At 42.1% G+C, this 18,997-nt stretch overlaps 1 protein-coding gene across 2 annotated transcripts in view; it reads left to right on the forward strand.

Moving 5' to 3' along the window:
* The window catches only part of EFHC1 (EF-hand domain containing 1), a 57,927-nt gene extending 43,801 nt beyond the window's left edge, over nucleotides 1–14,126 (forward strand). For both annotated transcript variants that reach the window (XM_016209826.2, XM_016209827.2), the window contains 2 exons: nucleotides 11,842–12,052; nucleotides 13,363–14,126. In XM_016209826.2, coding sequence (XP_016065312.2) covers nucleotides 11,842–12,052; nucleotides 13,363–13,434 — 283 coding nt within the window. In that variant the 3' untranslated portion in view covers nucleotides 13,435–14,126. The remainder of the gene's footprint in view (nucleotides 1–11,841; nucleotides 12,053–13,362) is intronic.
* The last annotated feature ends 4,871 nt before the right edge of the window (nucleotides 14,127–18,997 follow it).

The following is an 18,997-nucleotide window of genomic DNA, read 5'->3' on the forward strand; positions in this document are numbered from 1 at the left end:
AGGGAAATGAAAAAATAGTAAAACTAATTTTCATTTAGTACACTGTAAAACATTGGCAGCATTGAGAATTAAAATGTTTTATTTCTTTGTAAAAAAACTTACCAAGAGTAGTTTGTACAGTGCTTGCATTTTCTCATTGTATAACTTATGATACAGAGCAAACATCTTTTCTATGCCTTGGCAAATGCTCATATTCCTTTTGAAGTTTGGATTAGCTTCCAAAATTTTATTATTTTTGCTTTCAGTGTTGTGAAGTATCTCCTAGAGTTTCTTTACTGACAGTGAAGTATCTCTCTGAAAGTTCTTTTAACAGGCAGATTTTTGCTAGCATCTGGGATATGTCCATCTTTTCCATTACAGTCACTTTCCTCACTTACGTCAGTAAGTTGGTCTTCACTGAGTTCCGTGGGCTCCACACCAGGAGTCACTTGAACGGTGGCAGTGTTAGCACCCCCACAGTCAGCTGTTTCTTCTGTAACTCCATTATGTTGGATTCAAATTGTACTTTTAGAATTATCACATTTTATTTCTTTGCTGCACTTTCATCTTTGTTAGTTCTCTCTTTTGTAAAATGTAGCATGGGTTTATCACTGAGAGACAAGGAAGCAACTTAGCGAGCTGCACGCTTGCTGTCTAAGTGTGAACTGAAAAACAGATGCCCAGTGGCCAGTCACCAGCAGACTTTGAAAGAAGTGATCTGATGGTCACTGATTGTGATATGCATCTGTTATTTATGTAGCAATTTAGTAGACTGACAACCTGACAGTGAGTTGCACTTTATGCAGTAACTCACAGCTAATAAATGGTGGTAACTGAAATTTGAACCATGTTGTTGAGAGACTGGGTTATTTAAACAGTGGTAACTGAAATTCCTGCACATCGGAACTGTGCAAAGAGAATTGTCTGTGTATCAAAGACGACAGAATAATTCATTTTGTCCAGTGGGGATTTAGCAATGTAGGAAACATTGGGCACCTTAATGAAGAGTTTCAGCTGAATGGGAGGGTAGGGAAACCTGATGGGAGTGGATTTAAGAGAGGAATTCAAGAATGGAAAGATAGACAAATCTTTTGAGAAAGCTTGGTGCAAAGGGCAACAGAAATGGGGCAGTAGCTGGTAGAGAGGAAGTAGGGTTAAGAGAAGAGTTTTGTTTGTTTTAAAAAAGCATGTTCATATGTGAATGGGGATGGTTCTATGGAGAGAGAAAACATAGAGACTGTGTGTAAGGGAGGGTGGGGTTCAGTACACAAGGGAGGAACTGGCTTTAGATAGAAGCACTAACCGCTCATCTCCGGCAGCAGTTCTCAAACTTTTTGGTCTCAGGGCACCCTTATACTCTTACAAATTATTCAGAACCTGAAAGGGTTTTTGTTTATGTGGTTTATATCTATTAAATGTACCATGCTAGAAATTATATCTGACATTTAAAATATTTATTAATGTTTTAAAAACAATAATAAACTCATTTCATTTTAATGTAAATAACATTATTTTATGAAGAATAACTATATTTTCCCTAAACAAAAAAAATTTAGTAAGAAGAGTAGCATTGTTTTATAAATTGTTCTGCAAACCTCTTTAATATCTGACTTTATTACTAGAAAATAGCTCTATTTTCATCTGCTTCTGTGATGAGCCTACTGTGATATCACTGACCACGTAACCTTTGGAAAACTCCACTGTGCATTTGTGAGAAAACGAGTTTTAAAGCAAATAATGATTTTGTATTATTATTTTAAAAATAGTTTTGACCTCACAGACCCCCAAAAGGGTCTCAGGGACCTCTACATGTCCTGGGGTTACTCTTTGAAAGCTTGATCTGTGGTAACAGTTAGGAAGGTGGACTGTGTGGGTACAGATGCTGGTAGAAATGGTTGAGGGGGTTTGCTGGTTGTGTTTTCAGTGTAGTAGTACAGCAGGAAAGAATGAGGTTGGGCAGATGTTGGAGGTTTTAGGAGAGAGTCATGAAATGCTCTATTCTATTGACTATATAAATAAAATGAATGAATATAAAAATAAAATGTAAATATATTGCATTATTTTATCTATTACTATGAAAGAAAAAACTGTCAATTATAATTGTAATTCATCATCAGTTAAAAATATGCATGCTGAATTCAGAGATGTAAAAAATGTGGGGAAAAATGTTATGGCAGCTGTCTGGGAAAGGGGGAGGGGGAGTGGACTGGAGAAGCATGGCTGGCAGCATTGAGGGCTGAATTGAGATTCATGCTCATACATTAATTAATTCAAGCACTACTCAGAATTTTTTTCTGTAATTTTTTCATGTCTCTGCAAATACCAGCAACACTGGAAAGCTTCTAGCTTTGGCATACTACCAGTAGAATCTTTTTAAAATTATTTTTCTCTGATTTAGTAATAATAAAAAGATGGTGCTGTGGCTCTCAGAATGAGATTCCAATACAGATAAAGAGAAATTCAAGTTCTGTGTTGAGAGATCCATTGCTGTCCTTATTTTGATCCTTGCCTCCTCCTGTGATGAGTCAGAGGAGAGAGAGAAAATGCTTGGAATCCAAGTGTCAGGCCTTCCATGTCTTCCAGCCTTTCTGTCTTTGGCTTCTAACTCCTCTCATCTGGTAAAGAATCCATCCGCTAGAAGGAAAAACAAATCCTTTATTTGACTAATCATTGCTAAGAGTAATGAGAGGGGGATCTCCAGTACTCGTCAGGCGCAGTATTTTTTACAAGTGTCAATTACAGGACGGTGAAATTGGGTGTTAGCCATTTCCTTTTGCTGAGCCAGAAAATTCAAATAGTGCATAGGTAATTGAATATTGACTTCATCTGAGTTCTTTTTGGGTTTGAGGTCCTCATTGCAATATACTGAACTCAGACTTACAGATAACAAATGCTTATTAACCCCTCTATGGAGAATCTACATGTGTGAATAGCATAAAAACACATGTGTTCCTGTATATTGTTCTTGTTCTGTTAACATGCCCATTTGTGCTTTTCAGCTTCAAGAGGGTACCCCCCACCCAAGGGTCCTTTTAATCCTCTCTCTTTCCCAGCCACCTTTCCCATTGAGACATTTCCAAATATTCTCATTTCTTTGTCCATTTTCTTCAAGCCTCAAGCTCTTCCACGTTCACTTTGCAGCTGGTCTCAACGTGAGAACCAGCGATCCAACATGAGCTGCATCCGTCTTCGTGCTCTGTGCATTAGAATGTTTTTGTACAATCGCTCATTCTCTCTTTGTAAGTAGCCCCATTTCTCCACATTTAATTCTTCTATTTTATGTTTGTAACTGCCTCTCTTCTGACTTCTCCTTATAATTCTTCACAAATTGCTTTCTTGAACATTATTGTTTCCAAATCTAATGGTCTCTTGTCATGTATTCATTATTTCAATGGCTATTTGAGCTCACACCGTCTGCCAGACCTTAATAAATGCTCAGGCAAATATAGGAGAGAATAGGGAGCTCGTAGTCGATGGCAGGAGTTGTCAGGCTTTTTTGTAAAGAAGTAGGTAGTAAATAATTTAAATTTTGTAGGCGATACCGGCTCTGGTGTAACTATTCAACTCTGCACATGTAGAGTGAAAGCAGCCATAGACAAATGTAAACGAATGGGTGTGGCTATATTACAATCAAACTTTATTTGGAAAAACGGGCTGCAGGTTGGCTTTGACCTGTGGGCTGTGGTTTGCCAACTCCCTAGTCTAGTGTTTAGCCTTTTTCATCTACATATACATTACTCTTTACCACTTTCTTTTTTGAAACCCTCTCTCTTGAGTTCTAATGAGTCAGAGCCTCTGTTATTCTTTCTACTTCTCCAGAAGCCTGTTCTTCGTCTCTTTTTTCCTACTTCTGTCTTCTAGGTTGATGTTTCTCAAGGTCCTGTTTTTGGTCCTGTAGTTTGCTTTCCTAAACTCTTGAAATCTTCTCTCATCTCACTGTAGGGTGTCTAAATAAGTTGCTGTCTGTCCTGACCATTCTGAGTCTCTTCCTAGATTCCTTTCTGCCTATTGGCTGTGCCTTCATCCAGCTGAGTCACCAGCATCTCCTACTCTGTAGAACTTTGTTTTCATCTTTCTAACACACCTGCTCTTCCTTCTTCTCTCTCCTTTTTGTTTATCTGTTGAATCAAGTTGTGACAACAATGAGTTGTGATGACAATGGTGAAGTACCAGCACAGTGTCTGGCACACAGGAGGCAGACAATGAATGCTAATCCCCCTCTTCTCTCAAGCATAGCGGAGTCCCACTGCCTTGATCTGAGGCCTGGACGTACCTTTCACATCTTCTCTTTTGCAGCATATCCTATAAGCTGCTAATTTTCATTTCATTCTATAGTATCTCTTGCCTCTGACTTCTTTTCATTCTTGCCACTGTTTCCTAATTTAAAGAACTCAATCAGTTAGGAGTTGCATTTATCTGCACATAGCAAGAACAACAATAACAACAGAAACAGACCCACATTAGCTGAAGCAGTGGTGCTTCATGTTTCTCACGGAACACAATGTCTGGAGGTGAGCAGTCTGGAGCTGGAGTGGCTCTGCAATGCCGACAGAGACCTGACTTTTTCTCTCTCTCTTCTCAGACATCCTTAGCAACTAGCTTTTGTCCTCATGCTTTTTCATTCTGTGGCCAGAGAGTGACTGTTCTGTTTCCAGTATTGCACCTGTACTAGAGTCAGGAGGAAGAGGAAGGACAAAGGGGAAAAGACTGAGAACCCGATCTCACCATGTCTTTCCTGTTTTGAAGGGCTTATCCAGAAGCCCCACCTAGCAACTCCTGCTTATATCTCATCGTGTGGGCTGTATCACATGGCCACTCCTAACTGCTACCCAAACAAAATGAGGGCTCTACTAGGAAGAAAGAGATGATAACTATTGGGTGGGTAAGCACCAGTGTCTGCCGTACTCCCATTCCTGCTCGCCAGGCTTCTACAATGCCTCCTAACTCAGCTTCCCACCTCCACTCTCTACCTTAATTCATTCCACACAGTTACCAATTCAGCCATCATAGAATTTAACTCCAAACCCATCATAGTAGCTCCCTCCCGCCAACTTTATTGAGGTATAATTGACAAATAAAATTGTATATATTTAAAAGATACAACATGATGATTTGATATGGACCAGAAAGAGAGCTCTCACTAGCCACCACATGGAATCTATGGCACCATGGTCTTGGACTTCTAGCTTCCAGAACTGTGAGAAATAAATTTCTGTTATTTATAAGCCACCTAGTCTCTGGCATTTTGTTATAGGAGCCCAAATGGACTAAAACCGTTTGCAAATAACTTCTCTCATTCCTAGGTTGCCCTTTTATTTTGTTATTATTGCTTTTCCTTTTTTTTTTTTTGCTAGTCTTATTTATATTTTTATTAAATTTATTGGGTTGACATTACTTAATAAGATTATATAGGTTTCAAGTGTAGGCTGCTTTTGCTGTGCAGAACCTTTTTAGTTTGCTGTAGTCCTACTTGCTTATTTTTGCTTTTGTTGCCTGTGCTTTGGGTATCATATAAAAAAAATAAAATAATTGTCAAGACCTATGTCAGGAAGCTTTTTTCCTATGTTTTCCTAGGCGCTTATAGTTCCAGGTCTTATGGTTAAGTCTTCAGTCCATTTTGAGTTAATTTTTTGTGATTTGCATAAAATAGGGATCCAGTTTCATTCTTTTGCATGTAGATAGCCAGTTTCCCCAGCACCGTTTATTAAAGAGACTATCCTTTATCCATTGTGTATTCTTGGTTGCTTTGTCAAAGATTAGTTGACCATATATGCATGGGTTTATTTGGGGTTCTCTGTTCTGTTCCATTGGTTTATGTGTCTGTTTTATACCAGTACCATTCTGTTTTGATCACTATAACTTTGTAATATAGTTTGAAATCAGGCACTGTGATACTTCCAGCTTTGTTGTTCTTTTTCAACATCACTTTGACTAGTTGGATTATGATTCCATATGAATTTTAGGGTGTTTTTATTTCTGTGAAAAATGCCATTGGAATTTTGATAAGGATTGTATTAAATATGTAGATTGCTTTGTGTAGTATGGACATTTTAACAGTATTAATTCTGCCAACCCAGAAACATAAGTCTTCTTCAGTTTCTTTCATTAATGTCATTGTTTTCAGTATACAGGTCTGTCACCTCCTTGGTTAAATTTATTCCTAAGTATTTTATTGTTTTAGAAGTTATTGTGAATGGGATTATTTTCTAAATTTCTCTTTCAGATAGTTTACTGATTTTTGCATGTTGATTTTATATCCTGGAATTTTACTGAATATGTTGACTAGTTCTAACAGTTTTTTGATGGAGTCTTTAGGATTCTCTCTATATAAGATCATGTCGTCTGCAAACAGATACTGTTCTACTTTTCCCTTTCCTATTTGGATATCTTTCATTTCTCTTTGTTGCCTAATTGCTCTGGCTATGTCTGTGTTGAATAGAAGTGGTGAGAGTGGGCATCCTTGTCTTGTTCACTATGAGGTATGATGTTTGCTGTAGGCTGGTCATATATGGCCTTTATAAGGTTAGCTACATTCCTTCTATACCTAATTTGTTGAGAGATTTTATAATAAAAGGATGTTAGATTTTGTCAAATGCTTTTTATGTATCTATTGAGATAATCATAATTTTTATCCTACATTCTATTAACGTGATTATTGACTTGTGTATATTGAACCATCATTGATACAAAGGATAAATCCTACTTGATCATAGTATGTGTTATCCTTTTAATGTATTGTTGAATTTGGTTTGCTAGTATTTTGTTGAGGATTTTTGCCTCTGTGTTCACCAGGGATACTGGCTTGAATTTTCTTTTCTTGTAGTGTCTTTGTCTGGCTTTAGTGTCAGGGTTATGCTGGCCTTGTATTATGAATTTAGGACTGTTCCCTCTACTTCACTTTTTGGGAAGAGTTTAAGAAGGACTGGTATTGTTCTTAAAATGTTGGTGGAATTCACCAGTGAAGCCATCTAGTCCTGGATTTTTCTTTGTTGGGAGATATGTGGTTCTGATTTAATATCCTTACTTGTTATGGTTTATTCAGATTTTCTATTTCTTGATGATTCAGTCTTTGTGGATTATATGTTTCTAGGAAGTTTTGTTTGGTTTATTTCTAGAAATTTATCCTTTTCTTTCAGGTTATACAATTTGTTGATGTTATTCATAGAAGTCTCTTATCCTTTTTTTTTTTTTTTTAAATCTATTGATTTCAGAGAGAGGAAAGGAGAGGGAGAGAGAGAGAGAGAAACATCAATGTTGAGAGAGTCATTGATCAGCTGCCTCCTGCACACCCCTGACTGGGGATCGAGCCTGCAACCTGGGCATGTGCCCTGACCAGGAATCGAACCCCGATCACCTGGATCCTAGGTCGACGCTCAACCACTGAGCCACGCCTGGCTGGGCTCTTATGATCCTTCGTATTTTTGTGGTTATCAGTTGTAATGTCTCCTTTTTCATTTTTGAGTCTTTCCTTTTTTCTTAATTAGTGTATCTAAAAATATGTCAATTTTGGTTATCTTCAAAAAAAAACAGTTCTTAGTTATGTTGATCTTTTCTGTCATTTTTCTAGCCTCTATTTCATTTATTTCTGCTGTGATTATATTATTTGTTTCCTTCTGCTAACTTTGGGCTTAGTTTTTTCTTCTTTTTCTAGTTCCTTTAGGTATAAAGTTAGGTTGTTAATTTGAGATCTGTGTTATTTCTTAATGTAGGCATTTGTTGCTATAAACTTTCCTCTTGGAATTGCTTTAGAGTTTTGGCATGTTGTATTTCATTTCGTTTGTTTCAAGATTTTTAAAATTTCCCTCTTGGTCTTCTTTGATTGATTTATCATACTATTTTTAAGAGGTTGCTCTCACTTAAAAACAAAACCTAAGTTCTTAGTCTGGTATCCAAGAACCTCCATAGTGTGACTCCAAATGACCACCTGACTTAGAGTTCTAACTTACCTTTCTGTACACTCTGCACTCCAGACAAATAGGTTTATTATGTTAACCTTTTTATGCATTCCTTTTTTTCATGCCTTTTCACAGGCTGTTCCCATTGTCTGTAGTTTCTTTATTTTATTCTGAAGATTTAAGCTCAACTATTCTTCAAGGCCTAGGTTGTATGCCATCTCCTAGTTTGGCCCTTCCTGATCCTCTCTTAAATGCTAATAGTCATTTTCTCCCTTTGTTAGTGATTTTAATGTCTGTGTCTTAACTCCCCTTCTGGAGACCAGGGATCCTTACTGGAGACACATTCCTTGTTGTACTCAGCAGTTTATTCTAAAGCCTGCATTGAGGCATATATATTTAATAACTAGTTGTTAGATGAGTGAATGAATATTGATACCAGGACTGTCAAAGAACTCAGTTAAAAGCTAACATTTGAGTGTGTCTGCTATAGCAGGTACTAAGTGCTTTATATGTAATAACTCATGTAATTCTCATAACAGTCTTTATGAGGTGGCTTCCCTTAACAAGTTCCATATTACAGATAAGGAGACTGAGACAGAGCAGTTAAGTAATCTACTCAAGATCATGTAACCTTTAAGTGGCAAAGCTGAGATTTTGAATCAGGAAGTCAGGTTCTTAACTACAATTTGTTCTGCCATACTAGAGAAAAGCACTGAGAAATAAGGAATGTTCTTATTTGGCTCCCTGACTACCGGAAGCTTTCTAAGCAAGTGACTGCCTGGCCCTGGAGTAGGTTTACCTTCAGTGGGACAGAGTGGAGGCCCTGGATCATGGATCAAGAGCTGAGGTCAGGCCAGAGGGTCACTGCTAAATCTTTGCAATTTAAATGACAACACTTTGAAGCTCTCACCACCCCGGAAAAAAACACACACAAAAAACCTAAGAAAGAAAGAACAAGATTGCAGACTGTTTGCTTTTTAAGAAAATATGTGAATTCTGTTTAGTTTTTGTTAAGTGGGGAGCTTAGCTAGAGTTCTCATAGCAAAAGATTCTGAGAGCAGGCTGAAAACCATGCCGTCCCTCTTATCTAGGAGAGATTAGTCACCCTATAAAATCACATTTGCTGTTATGGAAAGTCAAGGTCGGGCACCGAAGGGCTTGGCTCAGAGTCCACACCAAGCGTGTTGGGATCCCAGCCGCCTGCCTAGTTGGCAGTTCCTGTTCGGGACGATCAGCTGGCCCCAGCATCCCTGTTAACCGGTGGAACCAACCTGACCTTGGGCAGAACAGGCCCTGGCTGGGGCCCCTGCAGTAAAGTAGGGGTTGTAGCTTTATTATTTTTTTTAATCCTCACCCAAGGATATGTTTTCGTTTGCTTTTCAGAGAGAGAGGAAGGGAGAGCGAGAGAGAAACATCGATGTTAGAGGGACACATCGATTGGTTGCCTCCCTCACGCACCCCCACTGGGGCCGGGGATCAAGCCTGCAACCAAGGCGTGTGCCCTTGGCCAGATCACACCCAGGACCCTTCAGTCCCCGGGCCAGCACTCTAATTACTAAGCCAGACCAGCCAGGGCGGGGGTTGTAACTCTAACTAGCCCTGTCTTAAACAGTATCGCCGATTGCAAGCTCTCTGAATTTACTCCATCCGTGGGCATTTCCAGTGTTGTATGAAACAGTGCAGGTACTGCGTTTCTTCAGGGAATGGGGAGTCATCTTCTCTCTCCCCAGTGATTGGATGATCCCATTTAAATGTATATGCTCCACAGCTCTTCTGTAACTAGGACCATACAGAAGATCTTGGTTTGACTGCTTTCTGCCACAATAGTTCCCTGGCAGTCTTTCAGAATTTAGTATATGTGATTGGAGTTAACCCATCAGATAAACATATCCTGCTTCTATAGTAAATAATTCCAGACAGATTTTCTAACAGTGCACCTTTCTGCTCTTTCCACAACATCGTCAGTGCTGGATTGTTCCTGCATTGCCTGACTGTAGTGTATATTATTTAACTGGAGATTTTTTATTATAATTTTATTGTTTTTGTCTTACTAAGAAAACAACACATGCACAGAAGAAAAATATTCCAGTAGTAAAAAATTAGGAAATACAAATAGAAATGAGCAAAAATATTTCTTAAAATTCTAAAACCCAGAGGTAACTACTTCTAATATCTAATATTTACCTAAATACTTCTCTGATATTTATATAAAATGGAACAATTCTGCAATACTATTTACCAGCTTTTTTTCACTTGATGGTATATCAAGAACATTTCTGATATAAAATATTTCATGGTATATCGATAGTTGAATTTTTTGAGTAGGTATTATATTCATATGGGTTTTACATATATGAACGGATCAGTGAATTTTGCTCCCACCTCACTTTCCTTCTACCTACTTGTTACCCTCCAATTGCATTGTTCCCCCACAACTTTTACACAAAAGGTAGAAGGATACACTTTTTCACCTTGATTTTCTAACAGTGCACCTTTCTGCTCTTTCCGCAACATCGTCAGTGCTGGATCGTTCCTGCATTGCATATTATTTAACCAATCCCTGATTTTAGGAGAAATTTTGTTTTTACATTTAGGCTGTCTCAAAATAGCTTTGTAGATGTATCTTTCTATACAATTCATGATTATTTCCTTAGTATAAATCATTTGAAATTCTTTTCTGGGCTGTTGCTTCATGTTTCCAAATTGTTGCTGAAAGGTTATACAATTTATAGCTCTTTTGGCAAGGGACTGCACCAGTTAAAAGGGAAATAAGTTAAAAGGCTGCTTGGGACAGTGAACTTTTGAATATTACATACAAGAAAGAATAGGAACAAAAAGCGATGGTGGGTTGGTATTGTGATGTTCTGGAAGGAGAGGGGCTTGGTGAGAGGTGGTCGGGCATGCCTGAAAGAACATGCGAGAACTCGAGTCGGATGTCAGTTCTGGTCTTACCTCTGACATGAGATCTGTGACAAGTCACTAAGATCTTCAAGTCTGTTTTCTCATCATTGAAAAAGGGAGCGATGCTTACTGAGTTTATTTGAGTCACCTTTTATTCCAGAACAGATCCGTGAAGGTGAAACATGAGAGTTTTTTCCAGCTCTAAAATTCTTTAATTAAAAATTTTTAAAAATATATCTTTATTGATTTCAGAGAGAGGAAAGGAGAGGGGGAGAGAGAGACAGAAACACCAATGATGAGAGAGTCATTGATCAAGCCCGCAACCAGGGCATGTGCCCTGACCGGGAATTGAACCCCGATCGCCTGGATCCTAGGTCGACGCTCAACCGCTGAGCCGCGCCTGGCTGGGCAGCTCTAAAATTCTTTAATTTTATAACTAACAGTACCTTCATGTTCACAGGAAGTTAAAAACTGGACTCTCTCTTATCTGGTTGTGGTTTAAAGGGCTAGACCCTCCCTTTCTTAATGCTCTGGGTTACTAATCTCTCTTCATTTCAGAACATGCTAAGCCTGAACTTCTCTATCCACCCCATAGAGCAAGCAGTCTCTTAGCTTCCACAGATATCCTTTCACAAAATTCAGAGTGAACTGGCGAGGGAATGTTAAGTATATGGATCCCTGACTGCATAGTTATAGATAAATATTCTTGAAACCCAGGCATTTATTTTTAGATGATGTAACATGGACGATGTAGATCATGCAACTCCCACAAACAAGGCACTTGGGAGAGTGGTGGCGTAGATTGGGCCCGTTTTGGTGCAGCAATTTAAGCACGGCAGCGAGGGAGAGTAGCTTCAGCGCAGATGCTGCCAGCCAGGCTGTCCTGAGGCAGAGGTCACTCACCAGCCGCCGCTGCGGGCGAGTGTTCAGAGATTGGTCAGCTCAGCATCAAAGCTGTTTGTCATTAGAAGCTTCCCTGACTGTACCAACCGAGAACTTTGGTCACTGAGATAAGATTGGTCAAGAAAAAATTCCATGTCCCGTCATTTCCTTCCTTTCTCTGCAGCAAACAAACTGAAGTGGATTCAGGCGTGCAGGACCTGGAGGCATTAATAGACACAATCCAGAAGCAGCTGAAAGATCATCCCTGCGGAGACAACATTCGCGAGGCATTTCAAGTGTATGACAAGGAAGCCACAGGATACGTGGACAAAGAGGCGTTCTTTAACATCTGCGGCTCCCTCAACGTCCCCGTTGATGATTCCTTGATTAAGGAGGTCAGTGTGAGTGCTGCTGCTGGGCAATGCAAGGCTGGGCGCCGCCATTCTATTTCGCTTTAACTGGGAACATCTAGGTCTCCTGCTGGGTCCCGATTCATTGGCGTCTGTTCTCACTGCTGTTGTGAGGCATCTCTGAGTGGTATGGGGCTACACAGCACGGAGAGGCTGGCAAGACCTGTCAGGGCTGCAGGAGGCAGCAAAGGTGGCCCTGGAGGGGCCGCCACCAAGGGAAACTCAGAGCCACTGGACCGAGCAGGTTGGTGGGCAGCCTGTGACTCCCTTCACAGCGCTGAGTACATTAGCCTATCAGGAGGACCAGCATGGAAGGTGGGACTGCGGCCCAGGGACAGTGGTGTCTGTCAGTAGGGGTCGCATGGCGACATGGACATTCTCCTCGTAGAATTTTCACGAGTTGAAGAGGGCATTTCATGCCTTTTTCTCATTATAAACCCCTTTGGCCAGGGTTCCCTAGAAGGCAGACAATATTTCTCCCACCTTGCCAATGACTGTGACTTATTGTTGAGATGTTCTCATTGATTAAAAACACAGATGACCTTAAAGATTTTTTAGCAAAAAGGAATGTTCAGAGTTAAGATTCACTTAGGGGAGGCTTTTTAGGGCTAGAGTGACTAGGTTGGAGACAAGGATATTTTATAGACAGGGACATTAGCAAGGAGTGGAGGAGGTGGGGAGAAGGGTATTTGTTCACATAGGCCAAAGCTTCCCAAATCTCAGACTGACAGCGTGCCCAGACTTTAAGTCGTGTGTACTATGTGTGAGCTAACATAAGAGACAGGAATTGCAGTCAGTGCAAGTGGGACAGGGAAGCCGGGTGGGAAGGATCTGCACGTGTCTTATGGAGGTAACCACAGTAAATCAGTCTACTACCACTCACAGCTGAGCTTCAAGGGACATGGTTTGGGCAGTGACATAACTGGATTCTATTAGACTGCGACAACAGCAACCTGCACAGGCGGGGTGGACTAAGTCTTGTATTTGAATATAGAAATAATTAAAAGTGCTTTTTTTAAAAAAAAAAAAAAATTGAAAATGACAGTGCCCTTATAAATGCAAATGTTAGTCCTGACATCTTGGGCAGGCCATTTACTACATCTGAGGTTTGATTTTATTAACTATGAGAGGGGATACTATCTGACCTATCTGCTGGATCACTTCAGAAGCAGCAGAGGGTATAAAAACTCTGAACCCATTTGCAAAGGCAGGATCAGTGTTGACACGCTCACTGCAGTAATGCTGCGGGCAGCCCCCACATACGCCCCACCTACTCTCTCTGCTGTCCCCTGCAGTTAATCAGGATGTGCTCGCACGGAGAAGACAAGATCAACTACTACAACTTTGTTCGTGCTTTCTCCACCTGACCTGGCCGAGGAGAGGCTGCAGTGCGGGATTTTGAGGTTGGACTTAGACCTACAATTTGAAATATACCTTGTACTCTTCTTCATAGAGGCATTTACAGAGTTCCTGAGCTCCTGAAAGTATATATTTTTTTCTTTCTTTTCTTTCTTCTTTCTTTCCTTTCTTGTTCTTATATTTCTCTACTTCTGAAGGTTAAGTTAAATTGGATCTTGTAAGAGCTAAGATTGGTGCCTTATTGAGGGAGGTAGAGGTAAGAGTGTTGTGATGGTTAATTTTGTGTGTCAAGTTGACTGGGCCTTGGGGTACCTAGACATTTGGTCAAACCTTATTTCTGGGTGTCTATGAGGGTATTTCTGGATGCGGTTATTGTTTGAATTGGTGGGCTGAGTAAAGCAGACTGCCCTCCCCAATGTGGGTGGGCCTCACCCAGCTCATTCAAGGCCTAAGTAGAACAAAAAGGCTGCCCCTGCCCCAAATAAGAGTGAATTCCCCCTGCATGCCTTCAGACTGCGACATCAGCTTTCTCCTGCCTCTGACTCAGACTGCAGTATTAGCTCTTCCTGGGTCTAAGCATGTGGCCTTCAACTGGAACCGCACCATGGTCTCACGGGTCTCCTCCTGCTTGCTGACTTGTCTGTCTTCATAATCACGTGAACCATTCCTTATAATAAATCTCGTTCTCTCTCTATACATATCCTGTTGTTTCTGTTTCTCTGGAGAACCCTGCCCAGTAGAAGTGTACAGTGATTAAGAGCAGAGGAAAGGATAGAATTTGCTAGGAGAAGCATCTTTTGGGGTTTTGGAAATAAGCATACAGTGCTGGTATTGCTGCTTAGCCAGTGCCTGCTCATCCCAGGATTATAGGGAAATACAACACGTTTCAAACTGTGGTTCTAGGTTCATTAGTAGACCTGCATTTTTAAAAAAATGAAAGAATAGAAAACATCAAAGTGTGGTACACATAGCAAGGTATGTACTATTTTATGAAACTTCCATTTCAATGGAGTGTGTATTTACTGGGTCATTATGTAAAGTGTATTTCTTGATGTGGTTTGTAGTAAAAAAAAAAAAGAAAGAAAATCCAGAAAAACTCTGCATTTAGAGAGGCTGCCTTGAGATAGAAGGAAAAGACCAGTCACAGGTACTGGTTTTCTAAGGGCACGGACGGATTTTGTAGAATCAGAGCTGCTCCTTAAAGTCAGCCACCAGCTTCCTCCCTGCTACCTAAAAAATAGTATAAAAGAGGAGGGAGTTTTGTACAATTGAGGATGCCTGGCCCTCTCTGAACTAGTGGGGAACTTCCCTTGTTTTCTCTCCTAATGAGCCAAACCACCTCTAACCAGCTTGATAAAAGGGCTATAAATGTTTTGTCGACTCCAGGTTGATACCTTTAGAAGAATCCATGTTTTGTTTTGTTTCCACCAGCCACTCATAACTATTAAAAAAGTCTAATTTTCAAGTATTTAAAAATCCAATTCAGTCTAAAATAAAAACCCGAAGCTCTAACCTGCCTGCCCCAGCTCAGTCCTGTGCCAGGCTTGGAAGCTGGTTGGGGGGGGGGGCAAGGCGAGGGGGTGTCAGGGCTGGTGTAGTGGGTTTCTTTCTCCTTCTGGTTTCTGTTCCTTTAGCCCCCATTCAGCCATATTGCTATTTCTGGCCTTTCCAGTGTCTGGAAAGGTAGGGCATAGACACCAGAGGAAAAAGGCAAAGTGTTGTTACTGTGGCTGGCGAAGTCATAAGCTGGGTCAGCGCCCTAAAGCTGGCTTTCTCTCCCAGAGCACCTCTACTGGGAGTTCTTAGGACGCTTTCCCACAGGGGACCCCCCCAGTGCCCCATTCTCGGGTGCCGACGCGGGCTCCAGCTGACTGCCCAGCCCTAACGTACCCCCTCCAGGTTCCGCATCCCTCAGGCCTCTCCGAGGGGCCCCCTTCAGGCTCACTTACCCTCAGGGCATCCACTCTTTTTTTTAATTTTTAATCCTCACCTGAGGATATTTTTTCCATTGCTTTTCAGAGAGCAGAAGGGAGAGAGGGAGAGAGAAACACTGACGTGAGAGTCACATCGATTGGCTGCCTCCCACACATGCCCTGACTGGTGCCGGGGATCGAGCCGGCAGCCGAGGTGCTCGCCCTTGTCTGGGAATCAAACCTGGGACCCTTCAGTCCTCAGGCCGATGCTCTAACCACTGAACCACACCGGCCAGGGCCAGGGTGTCTGCTCTTGCCCAGCACTCCCATCCCAGTCGCTCTCTGGGCTGTTTAGGGAGGCAGCTCAGCTGGTCCCTTTCCTTGAGACTTACTTTAGGTGGGGATCACGCACCCCAAGTCGTGCTCTTCACACTGCGGGGGCTCACGTTAAGCCCTGACCCGAGCCTGTGAAAGCGCCACCGCACTTGGCCTGCGGGCCTGCAGCACTGATGCCTTTCCGGAAACCCAGGCTCTCCCTGGCTCCTCCAGCCTTCCCCGCGGAGGAGGGAAGTCCGTAGGCGCTGTGCACCCCTTTTCGGCACGTCCTCGTGGAGCCCAATCTCTAGTATACAAGATATGTGCCATTTTTGTCCTTAACCAAGATGGAGACATTAGGGAAAAAAATCTCATTTAAACCTGTTACCTACCCTTTGTGATCCAAGCGCTCATAGCCCTTCTAACCTCAGTTCTGACATCTTTTCCCTTCTATTCGCCTGTATCTTTTCCACTGTAATGAGGACCGGGATTAAAACGTCAGCCCCACTGTTAGAGAAGTGTCTCAATAAGGTTGGCACCACTCCCACCCATGCCTGCTGTCTACACCTCGCCTCCCATGTTTACCCAAGACAGAGACGTTGAGATCTGCCAGCACCACGCCAGGGATAAGGGCTGCTTCATAGAAGACCAGCGCCCACAGGTCAGTCCTGTGGTGTCCACACGCACTGCTCACCGCTGCTAGTTCATGCCCAGCATCCAGGTGTGGGAGCCACGGCCAGACCCTGAATGGCGGTGCAGCTGTTAGGTGTCATTTATGCTACCTTATCTGCAGTCACACCTGGCATGCCCCTGGAGTCCTGCTTAGGCAATGGAAGAGAGCTGAGCGTTAGCCTGCAGCAAGCTATATTATAGGAAGAAATGACCATCCTTTGATTGGGCCCCCAGGGAGTTGAGACAGACAGAATTAGCATCCCTATTAGCGTTTGCAGCAGAAGCACAGTGGTACTGGTACATGAGGCTATGGGATCTACTGAAGGACGTGTGTAAGGTGGTTTAAGGTGGCTTAAAGAGTTAGGGCTGGTAAATCTGCCTTTGTATGAATGTTGGCTTCAAGTTAACCACTGCTCAGGCCCTAGGCTGTACTCTGTCTATACCACCAGGGGGCCTTGAAACTACCATTTAATTAGGATGTAGATGAGTACATCAAACTCATCTACAGGCTTTAAGGGAATTTGGGGCCAACAGGTAGAGAAGACGTTTCTAAACATTTTGAGAATCAAGGGTCTCTTGGGTGAGTGACTCCTGAATATCCTGCTGGCACATGAGTGTATGTTCATTAAAAATTTGTTTGTACCATGAACTTTCACTGTCCCTAAATCTTACCACTACTGCTCCCTGCAAAAGCAAGCAAGCCAGCCAAACAACCCCCAAAACTATAGAGCACAGGTGAGCAAGTGGGCTCAGAAAGGTTACCTGCTCCAGGTCACCCGCTCTCGTGGCAGAGCAGGGCTGCAACCTGAGTCTGCGTCAAAGCCTGCCCTCTCCACCAGTACCACTTCCAGTACCCCAGGTAAAGTTTTCCTGTCTAATCCTCATACCCCATGGGTGTCCTTGGCTAACAGCCACCTGTAACCACACTCCTCAGCTCTCTCTAAAGGTAGTTCTGGAAAACACAGTGGACAGCTGCAGACAGCAGGCCATCTAACTTGACACCAGCAATCCTCACTGCCCAACATGGTCACTAATACTTGGACACGAATATTTGGTGGCTTTTACTTAATCCCATCTTCTCCCAGCCAAATGACTCCATTACACAATAGACATCAAGCAGGGTGTACTACCCTGTGGAGCTTCCTACCCACAAACCCCAGGTCGAGAACACTCCTTTCCACTTTTACACTTACTGCCATAGACTCAAATAAAAATGATGCTATTTATTACCTAGTATTCAATATAACTCTCTCCATCCTTAATTTCAATTCCCTAATTCATGTGAGCGCAACTGAAAAATATATATCAAAAGATATACAAGAAATGACATAGAGTGAAACTTACTAGAAATTAGACTAAAACTTAACACTCATTTTTCTCAACTAAAAGAACAGGTAAGCATCCAGGGAACTATACCAGAAACAGTCAGACTGGTAATTCTATGCCTTTTATTCAATTATTTCAAAAATATTTGCTGATCATTTGTTTCAAAATGTACATTTAAAAAATCCATACAAAACTGTAATTTGTTTTCAAACCAGACAGAAACAGTGGAAAAAGGATTTTGAAAAAAGTTCACTGGAAGTAAAAAGCACCCCCCCCCCAAAAAAAAAACCCCAGAACCTTTTACATGAGCATAAATACGGCAGGCACAAATTCTCCTTGAGTTCCTTGCTGAAATTTGGTCCACAACATGAACAGGCTAAAGTAGAAAAACAAAAAGACACTTTTGTCCACATTTGCATTATGAGTTGCTCAGGGCACCAGCAGCCGCAGCTTATCCTTCAGATGTTTATTAAACAAGAGGAAATGAAAAATGAGGTTTAGTCTCATCCATAAACACTGGAATCAAACCCAAGTAAGTGGTGGTACTTACACGCACAGGCCGAGCCTACCAGGTGAACAGGGCTGTTCACACGTGGCTGAGACCCAGAACACTCTACAGCAAACAAGAAACTAGGCTGAGTGATGGTGATACCGCGGGTGTCACACAGGTCTTATTCCCAGGCACTGACTTATTAATGCCCCTTCATAAGGATAGTTTTCTTTCCTTTTCAACAGATTAAAAAATTATATGGACACTCCAATGTTCTACTAGAGTGCCACAGAAACCCACCCAGGATCACGAGAACAACAGCAATGAAGGGAAAGTGGCTAACATTTCTTCTGTAGGGGATGACTGCCCCTCCTGTGGGTCCCTTCCCTTCCCAATCGCCGGGCGTTGTAAGGGACAGCAAGGCCTGCGGACCGACCACTGGCTGGGAGGGTTATTGCACAACCCGGAAGAGCAAGGGAAAGGCAGGCGGGGGGGTGCGGGGGGGGGGTGCTGCTAACACAAGGTAACACTGAATTAGGAGCCCAAAGAAGTTCTGCAACAGCCGACCTGGACCCCCTGTCCAATGGGATCTGTGAGTTAACACTAGTGACTGCAAAGTAAACACCTTTGTCACAGAAACTTTGGGTTCAACCGGAAGCAAAATAGATCACAAGAGGTTGTAGCAAGGGTCCCTTTCTTTATAACTGGGGGGGTGGGGCTGGAAGAGCAGGGCTCACCGTGTCAGCGCTGGAGGCACAAACGGGCGTAGTGCCCCCGGCCCTCTGGGCTTCCCTTAGCAGGTGTGAGGCACAGGTGCATGAGTGGGCCTCCCCGGCTCTGCAGCCAGCCAGGCAG

The sequence above is a fragment of the Miniopterus natalensis genome, chromosome 5 (genome assembly GCF_054644295.1).
Source record: "Miniopterus natalensis isolate mMinNat1 chromosome 5, mMinNat1.hap1, whole genome shotgun sequence".
NCBI classification, from domain to species: domain Eukaryota; kingdom Metazoa; phylum Chordata; class Mammalia; order Chiroptera; family Miniopteridae; genus Miniopterus; species Miniopterus natalensis.